A 26,661-nucleotide genomic window follows, 5' to 3' on the forward strand; every position below is an offset into this window, starting at 1 on the left:
CCATTTGGGGTGCATAAATTCACTAGGTAAGGCTCTACTAGGACTCCAAGACTGCCTCATACACTGCTTCTGTCTATAGCTTCTCAGTGTGAACCCGCTGGGGGTGTCAGCACCAATTGCTTGGACAGCTCCTTCTCCAGGACTTCTTACTCTAATTCCAGAACCTGGCTTCTGCCCATGGTTCTGATCAGGATTCCCTGCCTTTCCTGCTCTTCTTGCCACAGCTTTAAGCACTCAAATTAGAGTCCATAGGTTTGGTATTTAGTAATACCAGGAAGTACCCGATTCAAAAGCAAATCTGATTAGACAACATTTTTTTAAAAACTGCTCAGGTAAATAAACTCTAAACCTGTATAATTGTCTTCAACTTTTTAGGATACATTGCATTGTTATCTACTTAGGCTGATTCTGACATAAAGTCTATGTTTTGCAAAATGTGTAACTTTTTAAAGTTTTTAAATGAGCTCCTACTGTGTTGAAATTAATGACATTTATAGTTGCATTCTCTCTTCCTTTGCCTTCCATGTTTTAGAAAAATACTTGTGTAACTACCTCAGCTTTTCACAAATTATTGAGAGATCAAGGGCACATTTCAAGGGACTTGGTCTTCTAGACTTATACTGAGAGTATATAGCTTAAATTACTCTTCTCTCTATTCTCCCCCAGAGACAGGCATTTATTATGAAAGGAGGAGAATAGTAATTGTTGCTATAGATAATAGTTTTTGTTTTGTTTAAGTGGACTAAACCATACGTACATTAACAAAGAGAGTGGATTCTTAAGTTTTGACATATAAAGCCAAACATTAAAAGCTGCATATTGTCTTCAGGACTCCTTAAGTCTTTTGTCTCTTCACCTGAGTCCTGTGCTGTCATCAGCAGTCTGGTATTAGGGTGCCTGGTAGAAGAGTCCTGATTAAAACTTCCTAAGAGTACTCAGCTGATCTGGCTTCTGAAAAGTGAGCCAGTATTTACTACATAACTACTATGTGCCCAAGTCTTAGTAAGATGCTTTATACATGTTATCTCAACAAGTCATTACAGCAACCCTGGGAGGTAGATATTAGCAACCCCATTTCACAGATGTAGAAGCTAAAGGTTTGAGGAGGGGTCATAATTTGCTCAAGCCAATTCAGTTTGCAAGTGACAGAGACAAGATTCAAACTCATGTTAGTCTTATGCTATCTACATTATCTATCTGTGGCTTCAGGGGCTCCAATAAGGGAAAAGGCATAATAGGAACTGATGGGGCATGGGGTTGCTGGTTCCAGGATGAATGTGGGAGGTTCAAGGACATTCTTCATATCTGGGGGCTGGTGCCCCTTAAAAGTCCATCTTAGAAGCAGAAACTGGCACACTAGGATAGCTACATCAGATTCACCTGGGGGGCATATTAAGAATGCAAATAGTTGGACCACATTTCCAAAGATCCTAATTCAGAAGATGTGGAATACAGCCCAGGAATCAGATTTTGAAAAATTTCTAGGGGATTCTGATGTATAGACAGATAGGGAACTACTGCTTTGGCAACACTTACAAGCCTCAGGCTTCTCCCTTCCACCTTTAGTCATGCAATGATCCTCAAGGATTCAAAGCCAAAGCACAGTTTTGAAAGAGGAGTGATAGTCCCCATGGAAGTTATCACACAGCTCATAGAGACATGGCTTTCAATCAGCAGGCATATGTATCAATACCAGGGACAATTTCTCAACCTCAACACACTCACTTCTGTTATGAACTACTACATATCCAATGAGCCTAGAAATGAACTTGTTGGGGGTTAGAGACAACTGTTTCCATGGGGATTGCTAACCTCTGGTATATCTTTTCAAGATGAGTTCTAATTTATCTGCAAGGAACTTCTCATGTCTTTTCCCCATTATAATTTCAGGGGGTTTACTTTGGACTTTTCTGGCTAGGGGTCTGATGTTTCTTCCTCTCAGTTTAGAGTGTTCTGGTATGCACTGGCTGCTGCCTGCACACTGAAAGAGATCTGAGCTCAAATGACACTGAGTGCATCCTTGTGCCATGTGAGTAGTCAGGACCGAGGCAAACTGTTTCAAGGAAAATGCTGCTCCTCAGTTCCAGTCAATCCTTGCCATATAGTAATGCAGACTCAGTGTTACCAGAGCTTCTGATTTAAAACAAACAAACAAACAAACAAACAAACAAACAAACAAATAAAAAACTGCCAGGGATCAGAATTTCTAAATGGTGGTTCAAATTAAAATTTAAAAATACCATGTGAGCCAAACAAAAGATTTCTGTGAGTCACATCTGGCCAATTTACAAACAAAGCCCAGCAGAAAATGCCTTCCTGATTTTTAGTTGGCTTGAGAGCAGGCTGCCACACCTGGCCATGTCTGCCAAAGGAATCAGTTCCATTTTGGAAACTACAATTCTAAAGCACTTAGTCACCCCATGCTGTTTGATTTGGTCACCAGTCACAGTGAAGCTTTTAGTGTGGCCTTTGGTTTTAGGGAGATAAAATGAGGGATAAGAGTTGAGACAGAGCCAACTCTTACTATCAGTGAACATGCTCTAATATATCATTCTCTAAATCATCTTACTGACATGCTGACAGACTTAAAATTCTAGCACTAAAAACCACTCGCTCATACCTTACTGTTGTATGATATAGCCAACTCAATGCTGCTAGAATTCCAACAGCAATACTGGTTCCCTTTCCTCTTGTATATATTCCAAATATCCCATGAAAAAGGATCGCCTCCCTTGACAAGCACCAACTTCTGTAATTGAAACAATTTGAAGTTGGCATGGTACTATGCTTATCTCATCAACTCAGATTTCCAAGTGAGTTGGGGAATTTGACCATTGCTAAAGATTCATCCTGAATCTTTACTCTTTACCACTGAAAAAGTGATTGTGAACTCATTCACTTCCTTTCACTTTATAAAACCCTTTAGTCAGTTTTTCCCTATTGCAAAGTGGTGCGTTGAGGGTGGGCTAATTCATCAGTCAAATATTCTTTTGCCTCGTGATTCTCACTTCCATCAGTTCTCTTCTTTCCCACCCTCTGGTAGGTGAGAATTCTGGGGAATAAATGCCTTTCCTGAGAAAGCGAGCCTCAACTAGGTGGGTGGTTCTGAAACAAAAATAGTGGCAAAGACCCAGCAGAGGGAAAAGTATCCAAGGAAGTCCAAGGGATCTTCCTGTCTCTTCAAATCAACTGGGCTCGGGATTCACAGGTGAAAGGCGTAGTTCCTTTGATACAAGAGTCTGTGTGTCTCAAGTTCCCAGCCACAATCAGTGGCTCCCTTTGAGTATATGAGATTTCTCAAAAGGATGGAGGAGGAGAAAAAAAGATTTTTAGAACCACCTGTGGAGCTGATCCAAAATACTCATATTTGTCCTCTCTACCTACCTTAACCTTCTGGTCTATCAGAGTTAGCAGCAAGGTAGGATGTCAACCACATAAAGTTCAGAAAAACTCCCAAGGTGATCTTGATTCACTGCCTTTTCCACTCCCACAATACCCTTGAGGACCATTGAACTGAGAATCACCCAGCCACTTGGGTTACTACTTTGGGAGTATTCTGGCTATATTGTGTCTATACATGAGGTGCCCATTAAAACACACACACACACACACACACACACACACACACACACACACACACACACGCAACTTAGACCTTAAATTAGATAATGGATGGTATTAGAAGTACGTATAATCACCTGAAGGAGATAGGAGTGGCTCCTCTGTAAACCTGAAAATATTAACAGGCCTAAGGAATGTATCAAGAAAGAGAAAATTAGTCAGAAGAAAAAAAATTGGTCAGTCAGAAAAATATAGACAAAAGAAAGATGCTGAAGCAAAGACTGGTAGTGCCCATCCCCAAGAGAGTCTCAACAATCAGACTTGAAACATCATAGACCATTGGCAAAACTATCTCTATCACAAGAAGGATAAATCAGGTCACCCAAGGCTGATGTCAGCAGGCATCCACCAATCTATTATCCCCAGGGGCTAATTCCTTGCTCTTTCAAACAAACTTCTGACCTCTCTTATAGAGAAAGTGATGGTTAATATTTCTGGTCCCTGAGACAATAGTCTTTTATGGCAAACAGCTTTTGATTGATCATGATTTGGCATCCCATGAAGCATGATCCTCAGGCCCTGCCTGATAGGGCTCAAATTGACTCCTCAATCTCATCTAAAACCACTAAAGGAGGCATAATATGATTTCCTTTATAAAAAGGCTTCTTGTTTAAAAAAAAAAAAAGTGAAATTTACATGACATAAACCATTTTAAAGTGAACAATTAAGTGGCATGTAGTACATTCACGATGTTGTACAACCATTTCCAAAACATTTTTATCACCCCAAAAGGAAACCCCATACCCATTATGCAGTTGCTCTCCATTCTCCCACTACCCAGCCCTTGGCAACCCCTAATCTTCATTCAGTCTCTATAGATTTACCTATCCTAAGTATTTCATATAAATGGAATTGTGCAATATATGATCTTTGGTGTCTGGCTTCTTTCACTTAGCATAATGTTTTCAAGGTTCATTGACACTGTAGTGTGTATCAGTACTTCGTCCATTTTTATAGCTGAATAATATTGCATTGCATGTATATATCACAGTTTGTTTATTCATTCATCCACTGATAGATATTTGGGCTGTTTCCACCTTATGGCCACTGTGAATAGTGCTGCGTTAAACATGAAGTTACATTTATTTTTCTGAGTACAAGTTTTCAATTTGTTCGAGTATACATACCTAGTAGTGGAATTGCTGGGTCATATGGTAATTCTATGTTTAACATTTTGAGGAAATACCAAACTGTTTTCCACAGTGGCTGAACTATTTTACATTCCCACCACCAATGTAAGAGGGTTCCAATTCCTCCACATCCTTGTCAACATTTGTTATTATATTATATAATATTATATTGTATTGCCTTTTTTATTATAGCTATGCTAGTAGGTGTGAAATGGTACCTTGTTGTGATTTTGATTTGCTTTTCCCTAATAAATAATGATGTTGAACATCTTTTAATTTGAATTCTTCTTTGGAGAAATGTCTATTCGAATCTTTTGCACATTTTTAAATTGGGCTTGTCTTTCTGTTGTTGAGCTGTAAAGGTTCTTCATATATTATATATACCAGATATATAATTCACAAATATTTTCACCCATTCTGTATGTTGTCTTCTCACTTTCTTAATAATGTCCTTTAATGCACAAAAGTTTTTAATCTTGAAGTTTTGTCTATTTTTGCTTTTGTTGCTAATACTTATGTATTATATCAAAGAATCCATTGCTAAAACCAAGATTATGAAGATTTATCCCCGTTTCTTCTAAGAATTTTATGACTTTAGCACTTATATTTAGGTCATTTATCCATTTTGAGTTAATTTTTGTTTATGGTATGAGGTAAGGATCCAAATTCATTTTTTTGCATACAGTTATCCAGTTTCCTAGCACCACTTGTTGAGAAGACTATTTTTTACTTATTGAATGGACTTGTCACCCTCGTCAAAAGTCAGCTGACAATAAATGAGGTTATTTCTGAACCTTCAATTCTCTTTTATTAGTTTATATGTCTATCCTTATCTCAGTAACATACAGTTTTGAAATTGGGAAGTATAAATTTTCCAATTTTTTTCTTCTTTTTCAATATTATTTTAGCTATTGAGAGCCCTTTTCAATTTTATATGAATTTAAAGATTGGCTTTTCCATTTCTCCATAAAAGGTCATTGAAATTATAATAGGGATTATATTAAATGTATAATATTGGGTAGTATTAACATCTTAATATTAAGTCTCTAATCCATGAATATGGGATGTCTTTCCATTTGTTGAAGTCTTCCTTAGTTTTTTCTAGCAATGTTTTATAGTTTTCAGTGTGCAAGTCTTTCACCTCCTTGGCTACATTTATTCTCAAGTATTATTATATTTGGGGGGGAAATGTTATAATGACCACTTTAAGTCATAAGTAAGATGACAATTCTTGCTGCTCTATGGAGAATAGACTTTAAAGAAGAAAGGTTGGAAGCAGGGAGATGTATTAAATATTCATGGTGAGAGATGATGGTGGCTTGGACAATGGGGTAGTCTTAGGAATGGCAGAAGAAGTTAGATTCAGGGTATATATTTTTTTAATGCCTACAGCACCTGGTATTCCTAGGTGGTCTCCCATCAAAGTACTAACCAGGCCCGACCCTGCTTGGCTTCCGAGACCAGACGAGATCAGGCATGTTTGGAGTGGCATGGCCTTAGACTGGATTCAGGATACATTTTGGAGATAAAACCAAAAGACAGTATTGGCTGGGATATTAAAAAAGAGTTGAGTCAAAGATCACTTCAAGATTTTTGACTTAAGTAACTGGTGAATGGCGGTGCCATTTGCAGACATGGAAAACACTAGGCAAGGTGGCCAGGAACAACAAAGAATTCCATCTGGATAAATTGAGTTTAAATTGTCTAGTAGACACGAGTAGCATTTATCATAATTTGTAATTACATATTCATTTGTTTACTTCTTTATTAACTGCTGTCTTGGTTAATAGTAAACAGTAGATAGTAAACTCCATGAGGGCAAAACCCAAATCTTTCTTATTCACTGCTATATCCCAAACCCTAACACAATTGGTACTTAGATTATCATTAAGTATTTTTTAATAAAGTTATCAAAATACAAGTTGAGGTACAGCTGGTCTTTCCTAATACTTGGTTTATAACACTACTTTCAGATGTACGTTCTTACACTTTACTTATTGCTGCATTTCTAGCATTTGTAAGAAGTGGGATTCTTCTATTCATAATTTTAATAGACCATGAAATGCCTCTCACCCCATCTCCTTACTCTCTCTACTTTTCCATGCAATCTTGTCTTAACAAATGCCAAGAAAAAATAAAGATCCGGTACTTCTCAATAACAATGGCTAATGCTTATTTAGTGCAAACTGTGTGCCAGGAACTATATAAAGTGCTTTACACCATCTCATCTAATGCTCATAACAAATGTAACAGCATACAGCCTAAAGCATCTTTTTTTTTCTTTCAGTAGAGTCACATGCTTTGGAATGGGAGCTTTTCCACATAGCTGAAGAGAACACTTGAGATGGGTACATTAATTTTCTTAAGTGAATATATATCAATGTCATTAAAAAAAAAAAAAGATGCTGACTTGTGCCACCATAAATAAAGCCTTGGAGAATCTTGCAATTGGACAAATGAGTACCTCCAACTTAAAAAAAATCCATCAGTCAATAACCATTTACTAAACCCTACTATATAGGTATTAGTGGGGGTGAGACAGCAATAGAGGATATGGACTTAGCTGGGAGAGCTGAATCTAGAATGGGAAGGGTCATCAGAAAGCCCTGAAAACCTGCCTACTATTAATCTCAGGGAGGCCACAAAAGGCCCTCTACATCTGAGTATGGTTTGTAAAGACTTTTAAATAGTACCATCCTGAAAAATTCCAATAGCCACAATGATCCAAAGATGAGGGTGCCTTGCTAAGGAAGGCAGGAAGCTATGTCAAAAGGACACAGACAATTCCCTTCTACCTTGAGTGTGGGCAGTGCTTGGTGACTTGCTCTCAAAGAGTACAATATGAAAAAAGGGGTTGGGGAATAACTTTACAATAGAGAAATCTGTCAAACACTACTTCAGCCAGGTGACTGAGGTCAACATCAATAGTGATATGTCATCTCGATAGTATGTGCCCTTGACATAATGTCATGATAATGGCACTTTACCTCTATGGACTTCCTACCAAAAACCCATAGCCCCATAGTCTAACCATGAGAAAAATATCAGGGAAACACAAATTGAGGAACATTCTACAAATACCTTAACAGTACCACCTCAAAACCAAGGTCATCGAGAATAAGAAAAGTCTGAGAAACTGTCACAGACCAGTCGAGGCAAAGGAAAGATGACACCTAAATATTTCTTTTAGTGGTAATTCTTCTGTAATTCAAGTGTTTAAACTTCTTTAGTAAGAAGTACTATGGTGTAGCAGTTAAGAGTAAGAGCTACATGGACAATGGACTAGTGATTATCAGAGGGTAGGGGTGAGGGGAAGGGGGAAGGTAGACTGGGAAAAAATTTGAATCATTTCTTCCATTAAATTAATTAATTAATTAATTAATTAAAATAAAAAGAGTAAGAGCTAGAGGGTTAGCTGGCCCTGGGTTTGAATATCAGTTCCTCCCACTTATTAATTGTGACAACTCAATCAACTTAAGCTCTTTGAGTCTCAGTTTACTCATTTGAAAGCAGAAATAAAATGAATAGTACCAACCTCACAAAATCATCAGGAAGCTCAAGTTAGTGAATCTTTAAGATATGCTTGGCATCAGGTATGATATAGAGATTTAAGTTTTCTTTTTACCCCAGATCCTTAACCAATTTATCCCAGAATTTTCTGAATGATCCATCATTTCCTAATTAATTGGAAAATGTCACCTTCATGAAATAATATCTACACATGCTTTTATTTGTTCAGACTTTCTATTCTGTTTCCTTGATTTGCCTGTTGATGCTTGTACAATTAGTACACTACAAAGTTACTTTGTAGCTTTGTACAGTTTGTAACAAGTTTTATAAATACAAGTAGTACAAGTAGTCCCATGGGATTAACCTTCATATTTTTATAGTTGTTTTTATTCAAAATTTATTGAACAATTTTCATGTGGAGTACTTTCATAAGCTTAGCGAAAGGGGTACTAGAATTAGAGTACATAGTCCCTGTAATGAGGGGTGTGTGTGTGTGCGTGCACGCGTGCGCATGTGTATGTGGAGAGACAGAGAGAGAATGATTGATTTTTCCATTAGCCATTTAAAAACATTTCATTGGTGTTATTCTCATGCTAGGCACAGCATTTGGTTCTGGAAATACAGGCTGAATAAGACATAGACTCAGCTCTCAAGAGCCATCAGTGTAGGGCCAGAAACAAAACTATGATTCTAGTAATTGTATGGGATGGGTCATCTCAGTGAAGAAGTGACATCTTACATTTTCGAAGGATAAAACTGAGATGAAAAAGCAGAAGAGAGGTGAGAGTAAAAGGGATACAGCCAGAGGGCCTTCTAGGAAGGGAAACAATGTGTAGAGGTATATCAATTTGTGGAAAATGCCAACCTTCTCAATATGGATGAAAGAGACGAGCAAGGTGGGGTATGAATTGGAGTGTATGTGAGCATACACATAAAATAACTCCGTAATATTTAAAGGGCAACTTCACTGCCAAAGTTCTAGCTGATGTCTTTTCTTCTCCCTGAAGCCTTTCAGCACTCTCTATTCCACAAAGATCTTGTCAGTCCAGATCACTAAGGAAGAATCATGTGATATTTTGTGACATCTCTTATTCATTTTTATTTTATTTCCATTCCTGTGCCTTGAAGGTAGTTTCTAAATATATTTACTTGCCAAGAACTACTCTAGATCCAGGGACATAGCAGTGAACAAAATGAAAACCCTGCCCTCATGGAGTTTATAGTGTTAGTAGAGGGAGACATAGTAAATAAGTAAAAATCTGGTTTGTTAGATGGCAATAAGGGATGTGTTGGAGAAAAATAAATCGTGGGGAGAGGGATAAGAATGTCTATTGCAGTACTTATTACATTGTGTTATAATTACGTGTGCCTCCTTCTTCTTCACTAAATTATTTTTCAAGGGCAAAGATTTGCTCTTATAAATCTCTATAGCTTACTGGTCCATGCCAGGAACAGAGCATGTGTTTAATAAAAATAGAGGAGCAGTACTGGTTAAATCTGGGGTGGGACTTCTTGTCCAAATCTAATCTCTGTCACTTACTAGCATGACTGTGGATATGATACTTAATTCTTTATTTGACTTAGTTCTATCTTTGACTTTCCTCATCTTAAAAATGGAGACAATGATAGCACCTTTCTCGTAGTGTCATTAGGAGGATTAAATGAGATATATAGTAATGCACCTAAAATAGCACTACTGGCATAGGTAGTACTTAATAAATGATAGTGGTTATTATCAAAGAATTGACTGTGATCTGAATATATTCTAACAGCATGCACTTTAGAGCAATTAAAATAATTTACAGTTTGTAAAATCTGTTCATGCCAGAATAGATCTTCAGATGAACCATCTTAATTTACACTCATATATCATTGCAGCCTAGTTATGATCTGAGAAGTTTACTCAAAATATGGAGGCATAAGCAGCTGACACAGGTCCTGGCTATCCTTTTGTGAACCTCCGACCCTGCTTTGCATCCAAAAATCTCACCAGAGCTGAGCTTCTCTGCCCAGTTAGAAGGTTTGGAAACATGGCATTAAAACACTATTGTCCAGATTTATTTGGTGATAACATGTTCTGACAGTATTTAGCCTAGAGGCCATGTACATTTCCATCATCTCTTCTCAGTGAAGAGATTGCCTGGAGCTATGTTATATGTCTAAAAATATTGCCTTCTCAATCATCAACAGTATAAAAAGGAATCATTTTTTAAATTTGTCTGGGATGATGTAGTTTGCAAAGCACTCTCCCTACCCATTATCATTCAATCCTCAAGTAAACACTCTAGAAGGACAAGGCAGGGTGATCATTTTCACTTAGCAGCTATGGAAACGGAGGCTTCTAAGGTTAAGCCTTAGCCAAGTTGGCTGAGCTTCTCGTTCGTGATTCTGTCTCTATGGCCTACACCAGGCTACAAATCCTGGGATTCCCCCAAAATAATCAACATGTTGATGTGGGCCCTTTCTCTTGGTATTTACCCATCTCTGTAGCTCTTTCAACTTGTCCAATACATTCCCCTGTTTAGAGCCACAAAACTGACAACTATACTTTTTTCAAATCAGGTGAGGCTCACCTAAATCCACTAGAGCATCATGAGCCCTCTGCATCCAGTCCCTTGAGGTTCTGTCACCAACACTCCTTGGTTGGAGGATGGAGGTTAGAACTCTGAAGTGACTCCAAGCAGGTCCATAGTTTCCCTAAGTAATAATGGCGATAGACAATCTATTACTATGGCACAAATCTAGGCATACTGAAGTTCTCCTGGAAAATGTCCTCTGCTATTTCTCAGGCTAGTAACTTATTTTTTTTAACTGGTGGTGTATGGCAGAATTAGATAAATTTGCTAACTTCTTTTTTTATCACATACAGATAATAAATAATAACGATCATAAAATAATAATATAGGGACATTTTTATACCAAAAAGGTAGGAGAGGTAGAATCTCAGAATAAGAAATAGTACATTTAACTTTATGAAAAACTCACAAATCATCCTTATATTTCTTGTTCTGTAGACATCTGTGTGAAATACTTCATCAGGCACTTGCTCTGGGGCTGGCATTTCAAATCACTGCTCTGGGACTTATAACATCATTTTTACACTTTTTGCCATGGTGTGCTTGACTCCTGCTGTGTTCAGAACTGGAGAATTCCAGGCCTTAAGAAGACATGTGTATGGACTTACAATAAAGTTTCTCTGTACAACTGAACTGAAGCTAAGACTTGTGAATCGTTCTTTCTGTATATACTATTTAAAGCAGTGAACATGATATAATTAGGTATCATTTGGAACAGTGCATGTGTTTTTGTGGTGGTGAGGACAACACGTTAATCCAAGGAAGTCTGAGCCAGGAAATTATGGAATCTGTAGTTAGCAGAGGGAAGCACCTGATTGGATGCCATATGTTACTGTGATCCATTGAGCTGTCATCTACCAATGAAATCTTGACCTTCTTATGTGACCAATACCTATTTTTAAAAACCCTACTGTGAAATTTTGGCAGACATTATAAATATTAATATAAAGTCAAAAACATATTACTAAGAGAAGATAAAGGATGAAGAGAGGGTAATAATACTTTTTTGAGTGTCTACTATGCATCAGATACATGTAAAGAAACCAAATATCATTCATAATAACCTTGAAAAATTGATTAGCCCTATTTTACAAGTGAGAAAATAAAAGTGAAAGAGAACATGAATAAGTTCTGGAAAGTGGCAGAATCCACATCTATTTCACCAAAACTATGAGGTCTATATCATATTACTAGAGAAAACAGAACCAAGGCCTAGAGTCTCAACATGTTTTAATATGGTGAAATATAACCAATTGAAAATAAAAATACCCATAAAAATTAGAGGGGTACTTCTTGAACTTGGCAAAGAGCACCTATGAAAAACCTACCAGGAACAGCATAATTAATGCCAAAAGACTAAATGGAAGAAGATTGTCTCCTAAGATTGGGAATAAGACAAAGAAGTCTGTTCTCATCACTTCTATTCAACAGTTTATTGAATATACTATTAAGCTGTATTAATTAAAACAATGTGATACTGACATAATGACAGACACATAGTTTAGTGGGACAGAATAGAGTTTCCAGAAATAATTCTAAACACATTTGATCAAATGATTTTTCAATAAAGATACTAAGGTAATTCAATTGAGAAAAGATAATCTTTTCAACAAATGATCCTGGACCAGCTTGATATCCAAATGGACAAAGGTAAAGTCATAGGGATAGACTGTGGAGAGAATAGATAAGGCCATGGGACTCCCATATAGTGCAGTAGGAAAGTAATCGGTTGCTCTCAGTTCTTCAATCTTGGAAGAATTTCTAAAAGAGCAAGATTGAGGAATTAAGGAAAAGAAAATGTCCAGACTCAGCAGCCTGGAGCTCAGAGTGGATCACAGTAGGCATTCCCCAATCATTGTAAAATTAGAGGGGATCATTGTGTAATGGATGGACCCACTTGTAGGCATCTATCCTAAAAATGTATTTGTACATATGTATAAGAAGGCATGGATAGGAACACTTATTGAAACCTTATTTGTAAAGGCTAAAAAAGGTAAGTAACTTAAATGGGAAATTTAAGAAAGGCGAATCGTGTCAGAGCTCCACTCATATACCTTGGGTCTTACCATGTCTTTGTATGACAGCAGACTTCTAACTGCTAGAACCTGCATGTACTTGCCTGAGGGCTTTCTCTAGCCACCAGAGACCTCTTTTCCCAGGTGCATGGTGAGGCAAAAGTATTGGGGAATTAATGCCTCTCTGAAGCCGTCCTCAACCAATGGTAGATGCAAGTTGATGGATAAATACTCCAGTTCTCTTTAGGTTCTACAATAGTGTTGTGCATTGGCTTCCAGAATTCCTCAGTGGAATTGAGCTCTGGTTACCTACAGTGATGATTTACTTGATAAAAAATCCATCATTGGCTTCTTTTCTCTTCCTTGTCTCACTTCCCCATTCTCTTACCAGTATTTTCTGAGATTACTTCTCACATAAAGTACTTGCACTTGAATCCTTATCTCAGGGTCTTCTTTCGAATTCAGCATTTTGAAAGAACAAAGCAGATCAATAAGTAGATTATTATGCAATGATCACCAAAACATAATATATTGTTACGTGAAAACCAAAATATAACATTGCTAAGTGAAAAAGCATGTTATAAAATCTATATGTCCAGTGTAATAGCATATATTTTAAAAACACAAAAAATAAGCTATATGTTTCTAAATGTGCGTGTGTGTGTGTAAATGCACACAAAACAGTCTAGCTGGGATGCACACTGAACTGATAATAGTGATTCCCTCTGAGGAGAGTAGGACTGGGCAAGAGGGTCAAAGGAGATTTTTGCTTAAATAGTAAACTTTGAATTTTGAAAAATGATAAATCTATTTGTGAATTACTTGTGTTTTTAAAAGTTAAATATACTTTATAATGTGATGGACGAGTTCAGTTTACTTTAGCTTAAGAACCCACAATGGGCACTGGGGATGAAAAATAGGAACACAGTCCCCCCACTCAGGGAGCTCCCAGAGCATGACACAGGTAAACATCTATACTGCCATATAAGTACCATGACAGAAATAAGCAGAAGGGGCTATGGGAATCTAGAGGTGAGGCCTGGCCAGCTAGCTATAGAAGAAAATGTCATTCTTCCCCCACCTCCCCTGTGGAGATTTAGTAGACTTCAACCAAAATGACTAGAGTTCAGTCAGCATAGCTGAAGGTATAATGATTAAGAATTAAGGAAATCAAGGGCTTGCCACCCAGTCAGAATAAAGATGGTCTTAATAGAAGGGTCATGACATCCCTGGAGGGGTATCCTGGAGCAGGAATTTATCACTGTTTCCAGAACCACCAGGAATTTCCAGTCAGATGGTTACAATGACACTGGCTCCTCAGATCTCCCACCGGCCTCCCCTCCATGCCCCCATTCCCACTCACCCCATGCTCTGAGACCATGCCCACCCAGCAAACTTCTGCTGATGATTTAAGACTTGCCTTGAGTGAGAAAATGTACCAAGGGGAGGAGGCAAGTATTACAATCAAGCTGTCGGTTATATTTGTCACTGAAAGGCAATTATGTGGCCTACTTCTTGCCCCTTAACCCAGTGGTTACGAGGTCCCTTAACCCAGTGGTTCCAAGCTTTGCTGTACATTGGAATCTACTGGGAAGCTTTTAAAAATCTTAATGCCCAAGTCACACTCCATATCAATAAAAGGGGTGGGTGCCAGGCAGTGATCAGCTGCCACCTGGATTGGGAGAATTTAAGGGTCTCACCACTTAGGGTATTCTACTCAAGAACAAGACATGGTTATTTTATTTACTTGCAGCAAGTAAAGGAGACAGGGGATTCACATGCAAACTGTCTCCCCTGAAGGGAGGCTTAGCCATGGCTTATATATACTATTTGGTTAATTACATGTTGATTTTTTCTTTACAGTCGGCTGTACTTACAGGTTGGGTTCCTGTCAAGCTCATCCTGTTTACAGCTGTGTCTGCAAAATACTGTCTACATTTTAACATTTAGCAAAAATAGCAATCATGGTGGAAGTTTTTACACCACAGAAATAGGCCCCAAGTCAGGCATTAAAAAAATTTTTTTTTCTGAAGAGCTGATTGTTAAGCACTTACCAGCACACCCCTGAAGACAGGCATCAGTAGTTTTTAAAGGTTCGCAGGTGCTTTTAATGTGCAGCAAGGTGTGGGAACCAGTCTTAGTCTTTGCCTATGCAGTGTTCGGGATGGTCTTAGAGAACTTGGCAACTCTAGGAACGGCTTTTTAAGGCTGTAGCTCTCTTTCTAACCTGGGGCCACTGTGTCTGAGTACTTTCGGGGAGGGCAACCTTTATTCTGTTCTGGAGGCTGAGCTCTGCAACTTGATATGTTGGGGGTGAATAGCTGAAAGTTTTGTGCAAGGCTCATTATTGCCCTTTTAATGAAAAGTATCTTATCACATTTGGAGTCCAAGCTGAAAATGGATCCACAGGACATTTTCTATATAACATGTGGAACAGCTCTTATTGTATGTTCAATGCATGTGAATTATACTTTCATTTACTGACTTAAGTCAAAGTAGTAAAGGCACCTACAAATGTTAAGTGTAAGGCTTCTACTATGTATTTTAAACTTTAAAAAAACTAAAATTATTCATCACTGATTCACCTGAGAAGGGTAAGTGTTGAAAATTGCCTCGCTATCTTGGTCAAGGATGTGGGTCAGGGCTAAGGTTTGGTCCTGGGGGTTGGAGCTAAAAGATGGAGAGGGGTAAGATGATGCTAAAGTCCTCAGATAGTTCATGCTAAGGGAACACTTATGGGACTCAGGTTGTGTTCTTGAATTGGGTGGAAGCCCAGCTATGGGGGAAGAAGGCCTGGATAACATGTGAACTTGGATTTGTCTGGCCTTACACAGTCCCCAGCTTGTTACTATGTCCCATCTCTACCTTAGTTCTCTTGACTCCTGACATTGTATTGCCCCCAAACTGAATCTTCCACTGCCCTATGTGGCTTCCTTTGGTGTGCCTTCCTGTAGGTGATTGTGGACATGCTCTTTGTCCCACAGTACTACTAAATGCTCAAGAGTTTGCAGCCTTGCTCACACTGTTTTATCAAACGTCTGGCTTTATTTTTGGACTGACAGCTTTATGCCCTGTCACATGGCTGACAGAGAGTCTGGAGGGACACTGGAAAATAGATGAGTCTAGGCATGAAGGAAGCATGACCCAGAAGGGAGTGTATGCTGAAAGGCCAGAGGTGGCCTTCCCTGCTTGCCACTGAGAATTTGGATTAAAAAAATGTTGAAAAGGTATCATAGATCCAATGAGGGAGGCCCTTGACTATCAGGCTTGAAAATGAAAGAATTTTCTGCCTATTCTTCCCTCTACATCATGGCATCGCTTCCTTGGCCATTCCCTCCTGCTTTGTGGTGTGGTGTGGTGGTAGAAAGAATAAGCACTGTGGAGGCTGCCGCTCCCTGGCTTTGCGAGGTTCAAGTTACTTTGCCTTCCTGAGTCTGTTTCTTCACTTGCAAAATGGAATACAGTGATGATTTATCACATGAGATAACACTCATTGAGCACCCAGTGCTGTCGAATGTGAGTTGCTCCCTTGGTTATCTTTTAATCCCCTTGGCCTGGCCCAGGTTCCACAAAGTCTCTGCAGGCAACTCAAGGGGGTGCCAGTTCTTGGAAAAAAAGTGAAGATCACCTCCCACTTCCTGCACATTCTAGTCCTGCTTATGCATTCTGATGTCCTGCTTGCTTTTTTAGGCTCTAAGTGCTATCCTGCTGACTCACTTCCAACTTCTTGTTCATCATGCTCAGCTCCCGAAAATGGAACAGAATAGAAAAAGCTGGATATTATGCTGTCTGGTGATGTATTTGAGGGGAATTGGATGGCTGTCAGGCCAGCCCCACATGGATAAAATGCTGGGGACATGAATTTAGCAGGGCTCAAAGTGTATTTCTTCATCTGACACTGTAGGACACTGCCTTGGCTTGTAATACTAATAATAACCACCCCACTTACTGCCACTGATGAGGAGCCAGGAAGCCTCTGGGCTAGTGCTTTCCATGACTGTCTATTCGAATCATCACATCAACTAGAGAAGTCAGGGATCCTCTCTATTTTATGAACAAGGAAATTCAGACTAAGACAAGTTAAGAAACTTGCCCAAGATCACAGAGCTAGTAAGTGGCAGAACAGGGATTCAAACCCGTCATCTAGATCCATGCTATGTAATATGGTAGCCATTAGCCATAAGAGGCTAATAAGCACTTGAAATATGACTAGTGTGACTGAGGAAATGGAATTTTTAATTCAACTGAGACCATGCTGTAGATGCCAAATATACAGCAGATTTCAAAGATCTAGTATCAAAAAATAAACATATTTTTTTGTAACATTGATGAAAGGTTAAAAATGACAATATTTTGGATATGTTGGGTTAAATAAAATAGATTAAAAATAATTTCCTTTTTTTAAATTTTTTAACGTGACTTTAAAATTTAAAATTCTAACATTTAAAATGTTGTAGTGGCTCTCATATTTCTATCAGACAGAGCTGATCTAAACCATAAACATTAAATGGTCACTAGACCAGTGATTTCTCAGTATTTTTTGATAATTTAGGGGGCATAAATCCCCAATTTACATATTTTCATTTATTTATAAATTGCATACATGTACACTACTCTGTATATTATGTATATTATAAAACACTGTCAAAATCCACATTTTTAAAAGATGAAATAAGAAATAAGCGGCATTAGTTGTATTAATTTCCTGTGGAGACTATTAGCTCACTTTGTGCACCTCCTGGAGTGTGCACACACCAGTTTGGAAACTCTTGCACTACACTTAGAACTCCTGGAGGACAGAGACTTTAATTCATACATCTCCTCCCCCATTGATGAACCCAGCACAATGCCTAGATACAGTTTGTGCTCAATAAACATTTGCGGCAGAAATAAATAGCTCTTAATATGCAATCATTTTCTGGTGGATTGGATGTATTTCTTTATTTCATATGTATTGAGCACTTTCTGGGTGCTAGGTACTATATTAGGTGCTGAAAATTAAAAGTTTAAAACTCAGCCTCTTTTCTCTAGGCCAGTCCTTCTTAAACTTCAGCATATGTAAGAATCACCTGGAGGGCTTGTTAAGCAGATTCCTGCCCCAGTCACCAAGAGATTCTGGATCAGTAGGTCTGGTGTGGAACCGAGACCTTCTATTTCTAAGGAGCTTCTAGGAAACTTTGGAGGAGACTGATACACACTGAGAAACTGGAAAGACATCCCAAATATTATGTGCAGATGGGGCTAGGGAGAGAGAATGAGCATATATTGAACTTTTACTATTTGCTAAGAACTTTTAAATATATCATCCCATTTAATCCTCACCTCAACTTGATGAGGCATATAATATTATCTTCATTTTCAACTGAGGCAGCCGAGATTCAGGTGAGGTAAATTACCTAAGTCATAGAGCTAGTAAACAGCAGAGCATAGGCTGGTACCCGCTTTTGCACTCAACGATTCATATATTATTAAGTGTATTCATCTTTTTGACGCTGCCATAGGAACCAGGCATACAATGTTGAGTGAGACAGACAAGCTTTCTGTCCTGGTCAAACTATGTAAACAATTAAAATAGAGAGTTCTCAGTGCTATGAGGGAGGCAGTGCCATGAAACTTTATAACAGAAACACATACTCTACAACAGGGCTGGGAAAGCTTTCGGGGTGGGGACATTTATGTGAAGACCTGAATGATAAGTTAGATGAGTGGAGGGTGGGTGGGTGGGTGAAGCAAAGATATACATGAAGGCTTAGAGGCAACAAACCATTTGAAGGACTGAAAGTTTAGAATGTCTGAAGTAAAGAAGTGGAGGTGAGAGATAAGGCCCTTGGGGAAGGAGGGAACCAGATAGTGCTGGACCATTTAGACTTACTGACTTTAATCAAGTGTAGGGACATGGTCCAACTTGTATTTTTAAAAGGTCCAACTCAATGGAGGATGGATTACAGAAGAGCTTGTTTGCAAGCAGGAATATGTGTTAAAGGTGCTAGCGGTGAAAATTTGGATAATACCGTGGTGACTGGGGAGGAGGGTGTTAGAAGTGTTTAAAAGTGTTTAAAACTTGATGATCAATTAGAAGAGGAGTAGGCAGGCAACAGAGGAATCAAAAATGATCTCCAAGGTTCTGAGTGTGTACACTTTTAGTAAAATAGTTTCTGCTAGCTTATTATCTCATATTTTAAGAGAAAATTCAGATAAGTGAGGTTATATAAAAGTGAAAGATATTTCTTTAGTAAGGTTTCAATGACTAGAACTTATTAACTAAAAAATATGGGAGAAAATTACGATCATTGTGGTTAAGTTTATTATTTTTGTTGTTTTAATTTTTATTTGTATCAACAGCCTTACATCAAGGGTGGAGCTGTGAATGCTGGAGATAACTCTTCTTATTGCCAAGATCAGGATTAGCCACGGAGGACTGGTAGTTTCTTCTGAGTTTCTTCTGAGTTTCTTCTGTGACTGTGGCGTTGAGTAACCTTGGACCTCGAGTCTCTAAAGCTCGACATCCCTTTTAGCTCCTCCTAGCTCTTCACACCTTATGCCTTTAAAAGGGATAGAAGAAGGCTTCAGTCATTGGACGAGAGATTTGGACTCCGCCTTCGTAGTCTAGGTCCCGCCCCTTTCTTTGGGCCACGCCCCCTTTACTTGGGTCTGCCCCCTTCACTTGGGTCTGCCCCCTGAAGAGGTCGTCGCTGATATGACAGCGAATTCTCTAAATCCTGACCTATAGGAGATCTAAAGGGTGGGCCTGCGATCAATCTTTTTTTCCATTTGTCAAACCAAGTGTCTATCTAGCCACAATCCCAGCCCATTTCATCTTCAAGCCAAGGATTGGTTGCTCTGGTCTAGGCTTCCGGCTCATGATTGGTTCTTTCATTCCACCCTCTCTTCCAGCTCTTGCAGGCGGGATTACCACGCAGCTTCCTGCTCCTGCCAAAAAAATAAAAGAAGAAAAAGAAAAGAGGAGAGGGGCGAAAGAAAATGTCACGGAGATCTTTGGTTTTTAATTTGCTTTTAGCCTTGTCGGTCAGGCCAAACTCTGCCTTTTGATTGGTCTTTTTGTCTGCCCATCCCGGATCAGGGGCGGGATTTCCCCAAGAGACCCACACCTTGTCGCCACTGGCCGAACAGTGCGCCTGTCTGAAGCTCCCGGTACAGGATTGGAGGCGGATGCAGACAGGTGGGCGTGGATTGGCTAGGGCAGCCGGTTAGTGTGAGGCGGGGGCGGGGCCTCGGCGGCTGGTTGCGCGTGTCCGCCGCTGGCTCCGCTCTATCCGGCTTTGCTAGGGGAGGTGAGTCCGGCCGCGGCGGCACCGGCGCCTGAGGAGGCGGCGGCTGAAGAGAAAGCGGCTGCAGCGACTGAGGAGAAAGCGGCCGCGAGGACGGAAGCTGGGTGGGGGGGAGGGGGGGAGACGGAGCAGCCTTGAGCCCTGCGGGGGCCGTCGTGCAGGGGGGACCCCCCCGCTCTCCCCCCCCACCCTTCTAGCAGAAGCAGCCGGCGGCGGGGGTAGGAGTCAGCCCGGTTCCGACTGCACCCCGCCCTCCTCCCGGGGCTGCTATTTTTTGGCCCCGGGATCCTAACCTCATCCCAGGGCGGTTCCCTCTGTCTGACCGTCCGAGTGCTGCCCACCTCTCTTTCATTCCTTCCTGTACCTCCTTACCTTCACTTTGCCCTGGTTCTCTTTCTCCTCTCTGTCCTGCCCTGTCTCCTCCTCTGTTCGCTCTGTCGCTCCTGCCTCCTTCCCTGGCTCTTTTCTGTTCGGGAAAGTTTAGTACTCAACCGCCCCCCCTCCCCCCCACTTCCAATCAGGTCAACCTGAGCAGGAGTAGGGGGAGATGTAGGGAGGCCTGAGAGTTCGAGTGGGGGGAGCTGGTTTCCCAGAAAATTTCCCCCCATCTTTTTAATTTGGGTTGGTTGGAATTTTTTTAAATTGTATTTTTGAGGAGGTGGTAGTGTTTAGAAAAGGATGTGGGAATGGAAGGGGTAGATGAGTCAACCCTCTTACAAGATTCCAAGGGTGGTGTGTTACCTGATCCTTTTCGTGTCTGGAGTTCAGGGGGTCGGGAGGTTTGGCCTTTATTCCCACATTCAAAGTTGGAACCTCCCCCAAATTAAGGATGGAGTTTTAGTAATCACTTGTGGCAGGAAACCTGGGGGGAAGGGGTCCCTTTTTCCTTTTCCTTTTTCTTTTTCGTTTTATTTTTTTGGCAACCCACACCCTTCCACACACGCACACCCCAAATTTAAACACCAAGATCCTCTAACTTGTTTGGATTGACTGATGAAGACATAAAGCCAGTTACGCTCCATGTTTTTGGAGGTGGAGTGAGTGGTTTTTCTTCATTTTTAAATGGCCAAATGACAGCTTGACCTAGTTTGCTTTCCAATCAAAGAGCATTTTTTTTGAATGTCTCTTTGTGGCGCAAGAGCCAACGCAAAAATGATGGCGGCTTACAATGGCGGTACATCTGCAGCAGCAGCAGGTCACCACCACCACCATCACCACCACCTTCCACACCTCCCTCCTCCTCACCTTCACCACCACCACCACCCTCAACACCATCTTCATCCCGGGTCGGCTGCTGCCGTACACCCTGTACAGCAGCATACCTCTTCGGCAGCTGCGGCAGCCGCAGCAGCGGCCGCAGCTGCAGCCATGTTAAACCCTGGGCAACAACAGCCATATTTCCCATCACCGGCACCGGGTCAGGCTCCTGGACCAGCTGCAGCAGCCCCAGCTCAGGTACAGGCTGCCGCAGCTGCTACAGTTAAGGCGCACCATCATCAGCACTCGCATCATCCACAACAGCAGCTGGATATTGAGCCAGATAGACCTATTGGATATGGAGCCTTTGGTGTTGTCTGGTGAGTATCAAAAGCAAAACACAACTTCTGGTTTCTTCTCATGGTTGTGATTGGGCGAGTCATCTCATGGTTTTCTCCATGTTGACCAAAGTGGAGAAAGCTTCTCCACTCAACTGTGGGACGACACCCTTACTTACATGATAAAGAGGCCTAATACATTGGCCATGTAGGCTTAGGCTTTTGAGTCCTGACAAATTTTGGTGGAGCATCCTCTGAGTAACACACATAAGTTTGCTGTCTACTAAACTTTTTGGTCTAGAACCTAAGCAAACCACTGACTATAGGATAGATAAATGTGTGAAAGAAACACTTATTCCTACAAGATCTTAGTCATCTCTTATGTTTTAGTTGGCATCAGTTGCCCACTTGCAGCAAATGTCACAACTGACCCAAACTTGATTCTTTTTAATCTTCTTGTCATTGAGATATACTTTGCATAACTATTGTGCTATCCCTTCTGTCTTTTCAGTCCTTAATTTGTGAAAGAAGATAGGGTTCATAGTCGAACCAATTAAGTCATTTCTTGAGTGGTTTATTTTAAACCATAAAGTTATAATTGGGAAGTATGTAGCTTTAGCCTTTTGAAAAGAATGTATTAAATATAGCATCACACATGAGTACCACAAATGAGGTCAGTAGTCTGTAGCTATGCAGTGGCCCACATTCGGTGTAATGTTTTAGTGTCATTTAGTGTCTCTTAAATTGCTGCTATCCCTTGGTTGGTTGCTGAAGTAGGAAGTATACTTTTTAAACATTTGAAATGATTCTACTTTTGCTAGTGTTACAAAATTTTTAAAGTCTAAGGGCAACATTAAATGCAACATTTTGTCTAGTTTCCCTTCCTAGGAAGATTAGTAGTGTATAATAAGATGTATTTATCATTGTAGGATTCTATTCCCATCAAAACTAGAGTGAACTGAGTTTTTTTCACCAAGGATTAAGTATTCTGGTGTGGGTAGATGAATTGATGTTTTGAGTGCATTCAAAAATGGATTTCCTGTTAATGTCTAGAAAAGCCCCCATCACCACAGGAAAATGAATGAATTCTTTGGAACTAGTCTGGTAAATATCTCCATTTGTCATTGTTTTTCAGGTTATAATAGATAAGTATTACTTTTGCATTATATATGGCCATCTCGGTATACATTTCAGATTTTATAATCTAGGCTAGTTCTTCCAGGAGTTTGCTGCTATAGTGCTCCCTTCTCCAAGATGTGTGAAGTTCCTGGTGGGAAAGTATAGCCAGCAATGATGCATCTTCAGTTGCTCTGCTCAGGGACCTGCTTGTTCCTGCCTTCCTCTCTTCCCTTCCATATCCTGTCCTTAGCGTTTACACTGGTGAACTTCCATTCCTTGCCTGACCCTGAGGGTTTCAAAGCTTGGGGGTGGCTAAGGGGAGTTGGGTGAGCGTTGTCAGGAAAAAGGTTGTTCCTTGCTTTAAATTTTGTCACTGATTTATTGAGAATTTGTGTGGATTTTCTTAGACCTGGATGCTCCTTCATTTTAGTGCTTTGCCTCTTTGCTTTTTTAGAACTAGAAATACTGACAGGGAAATGGGTTGCAGCATTCTTGACTATACTCTAAAGGTGTTACCTACATTTTTTTTCAAATGGTGATGTGACTTGTGGAAGTTTTAACTTAAACTTTGTGTTAAGAGAAAACTTTTTCTTTTTTTTAAAGAGGGAGGTGGAGAACTGGAGTGCTGAAACATCTACAGTGAACATTCTGGTAGTGGATGTTCTGAATTACTGATATATGAAAATCTGAATGTGTTTGATTTGAATTCATTCTAGATTCTTTCATTGATTGACCCCCTCTACCACCTATGGAGTTTGTTCCATATACTCGAAGTACCTCCTTCTGTGCACCATCTTCTCTTGTAGTACACCAGTTGTTTTGAGTTTGCCTCTCTCACTGACTACATTTGTAAGCTCCCTGAGGGTAAGGACTATAAATGTCTCCATTCTAGTAGACTGTGGTCTACGAGAGTACTGCTTTTTCTTTCCAGTACTTAACACAGTGCTGTGGCATCCTTGCTGCTTGGTTACTTGATCTGGTCAGGTCCTTCTTTTTCCTTTAGCCAGGTTTTTCTAGTTAGCTGCATTGAGCATTTTTATCAGCTATTACAGGTGAAATACAATTTGGTATGAAAAAGAGAGAAGAGTTCCAGGTGTGTGTTTTAGTATGCAAATGTTTTTCTATTTTCATATTTACATATTGATGACTTGCTGTCTGAATTGCTTATTGTATTTGGAATTTAACTGCTATATGAACTGAGTAAGATTATTAAAACTAGAGATTTGAACACCAAACCACAGTGAATTGCACTTGCATTCTGAAACCCAAACTAAAGATATTAGTGATGTTTTTTACCTTTTGACCAACTCAACCAGAAATTTTCTTTTTAATTTAGAAAGCACCTGGTAGAAATAACTGTTTTCTAAAATGATTTAAATGGAACATAAAAATAATTTCCCAATGATACATCATTAGATTCAAAGCACTGTATGCCTGCTGGGCATTATAAGAGTCACTTAGATTTAAATATACTTAATGCATTTTGCAAGTATTTTTCTTCTGACATATCATAGGAAAGGAAACTTTATATCTGCTCTCATGTCGTTTTCTGGACATGCACCCAGTGGTACTAACTGATGGCTAAAAACATTGCATGTAATTTTGAGGGATATCGTTGTTCCTCTATGTAGACAAGGGAAGATATTTGTAGAAATGATAAAGCATTTTACCATTCAAATTTATCACTGAACAATTTAGTCTACTGGGCTTGATGTCTCTCTCTGCTGAATTTAACTACTGGAATAACATCACTATTGGACAGTTGTGTAAAAGTAGTGAATTACCTATTGGCTTGCTGGTAAAGATGGTGCTTTGACAGTTCAATTAAGGTTTCATTAACAACTGTCTGCTGTATTTTATCTCAGTAAGGGTTCCAGTTTACCTGGTAATATGATCATGGGGTAGCCTGAGATACATTCATTGCAAATGATAGAATATTGTTCATGAGTTATCAAAGCATGATATATATAATTTGACCTTCTTTATCAGATATCAAGGCTTCTAAATGGCCATATGGTCATTTTCATAATGCAAAACCAAAACACAAAACAACTCACAAACAGAGACCTTAGCCATTTGGTGAGGATATTATAAATAGTGTGTTGTCTGTAGTTCATCTTCGACAGAGGACGGTGAGTATGTTGTGCTTAAAGATCTGACAACTCTGGGACAGTATTACAGTATAAGGCTTCAGGATCTTAGTAGGTGTTTACTTTTAAGAACTGGAGGAAGTTTACCACGTGAGAGAGGCTCGAAGACTGCTACACCCAGGCAGTTTTGGCATTGACCATCTGAAATATCATAGATCGAATTAATGGTACATATTTTATGTATGTACATAAATGTATCATATACATGTTTGTATGGACTTGGTAGGTCTTCTAGTCAGATCATTTACACTGTTTTAGAAAGTATTATGGATTTACATACTGGAAAGGAAATTAATTTTTTCTTCTCAGAATGTAAAAGTGAGTCTGGGTAAAGTTTCCACTTTATAAAATTAGTGTTTTGGTTTTTTACAAATATGATTAATTGAAAGATAAAGATCCTGGAGTTCATTTGGTCTGGTGCCTTTGTACTCCAAGTAAAGTTGGAGAACTTTTAATTTTATTCCAATACCTTCAGCAGGCTTTATTTAAATCTTTCAAAACTTAAGCATCACTATAATGATGCTTAGTTACTAGAGGTGTGATCTTGATAAATTTTTAACCTTTTTATTCCTCATCTTTAAAATGGGAATAATAATAGCACCTATCTCATAGGATTGGTGTGAGGATTAAATGAGGTAATCCTTGTAAACCAATGAGTACACAGTCTAGCACACAGTAAGCATGCAATACAGGTTAGCTGTTTTATTGTACCTATTATTGGTAGAAAAATCAAATGGTTGATTAATGTGCATAGAAGTGGTTTCATATATGGGTCAGATTTACTAGGTGAAATCAACATGCAGACTATTTTAGGAGGCATGACTTCAAATATCATAGAGTGTCCACTTAGTTGTGCTATATGCCAGGGAGATAAGGAAGGTTGAATTTAGCATCAGGGAGAAAGTATTATGTCCTATTGTCTCAATTAATTAAAAAACAAACACATAAAAATGTATCATATACATGTTTGTATGGACTTGGTAGGTGTTCTAGTCAGATCATTTACACTGTTTTAGAAAGAACTATGGATTTATATACTGGGAAGGAAATTAATTTTTTCTTCTCAGAATGTAACAAATGAAGGACATCCTTATTGTCAAAGTTCAGCTTTACTGGAAATTCATTTTACTTGTGTTTGGATGAAAAAGTGTGAATTGCTAAGCAAGATCCCAGTGAGGTGGGGAAATATGTGCAATTTAATGAAAAATTATTCAGTGTAAATTCTTATGCATGGCAAAGATTGTCTAACTTGCTCATCTTGTGAAAATTAGAGGCATTTTTTTTCTGATTTTTTTCTCTGATCCTCTTACTCCTCAAATAGCAAACTATAATTTAGAAAAATTGGGACTGCTTTCGGGATATGTTTGGGGAAAATCCTGAAGTTAGTTGGATCAGAAACAGTAGTATAATAAAGTGTATTCTGTTATTAACAGTGTTTTACAGGTTAAGAATCTGTAGTATTGAGAAGTTTCTCTATTGGCCAAGATTAACAGCCACAGCTGGATTCTTTGGGGGCAGGGGTGGGGCGGGGGGAGGTCTGCTTTGTGAAAAGAGCTTTGAAGAAGCAGAGCCTGCACCATAAAAAAAGAAACTATTGCTCTTCTAGACATAACAAAGCATTCGTGTGAAACTAGAAATGTGGAAACCTATATTGTTAATTTTAACTACAAATGTACTTTTAGAAACTGCAGGTTCATGGTCATAAAGTAGAGAAAG

General features: G+C 39.3%; 1 protein-coding gene, 1 long non-coding RNA gene and 1 pseudogene across 4 annotated transcripts in view; 1 reads left to right on the forward strand and 2 right to left on the reverse strand.

The window, feature by feature from the left end:
• Positions 1 to 6,134: 6,134 nt before the first annotated feature.
• On the reverse strand, positions 6,135 to 6,253 carry LOC120621258 (uncharacterized; annotated as a pseudogene).
• Positions 6,254 to 19,133: 12,880 nt separating this feature from the next.
• LOC120620957 (uncharacterized) lies at positions 19,134 to 20,083 on the reverse strand. The gene is made up of 2 exons (XR_005658043.1): positions 19,962 to 20,083; positions 19,134 to 19,782 (listed from the first exon to the last, which is right to left on the reverse strand). It is a non-coding gene; the product is annotated as an uncharacterized LOC120620957 (long non-coding RNA).
• A 205-nt stretch (positions 20,084 to 20,288) lies between these two features.
• NLK (nemo like kinase) overlaps positions 20,289 to 26,661 on the forward strand; it is a 130,504-nt gene continuing 124,131 nt past the window's right edge. For 2 of the 3 annotated variants that reach the window (XR_005658041.1, XR_005658042.1), the window contains exon 1: positions 21,261 to 21,718. Coding sequence is in view for 1 of the 3 variants with exons in the window: in XM_039886074.1 (XP_039742008.1) it covers positions 21,261 to 21,718 (458 nt within the window). In the remaining 2 variants the exon portion in view is untranslated. Of the gene's footprint in view, positions 21,719 to 26,661 lie in introns of all 3 variants that reach the window. The other variant, XM_039886074.1, reaches the window with a different exon arrangement.

The sequence above is a fragment of the Pteropus medius genome, unplaced genomic scaffold, assembly GCF_902729225.1.
Source record: "Pteropus medius unplaced genomic scaffold, Ma_sr-lr_union100, whole genome shotgun sequence".
Lineage (NCBI taxonomy): Eukaryota > Metazoa > Chordata > Mammalia > Chiroptera > Pteropodidae > Pteropus > Pteropus medius.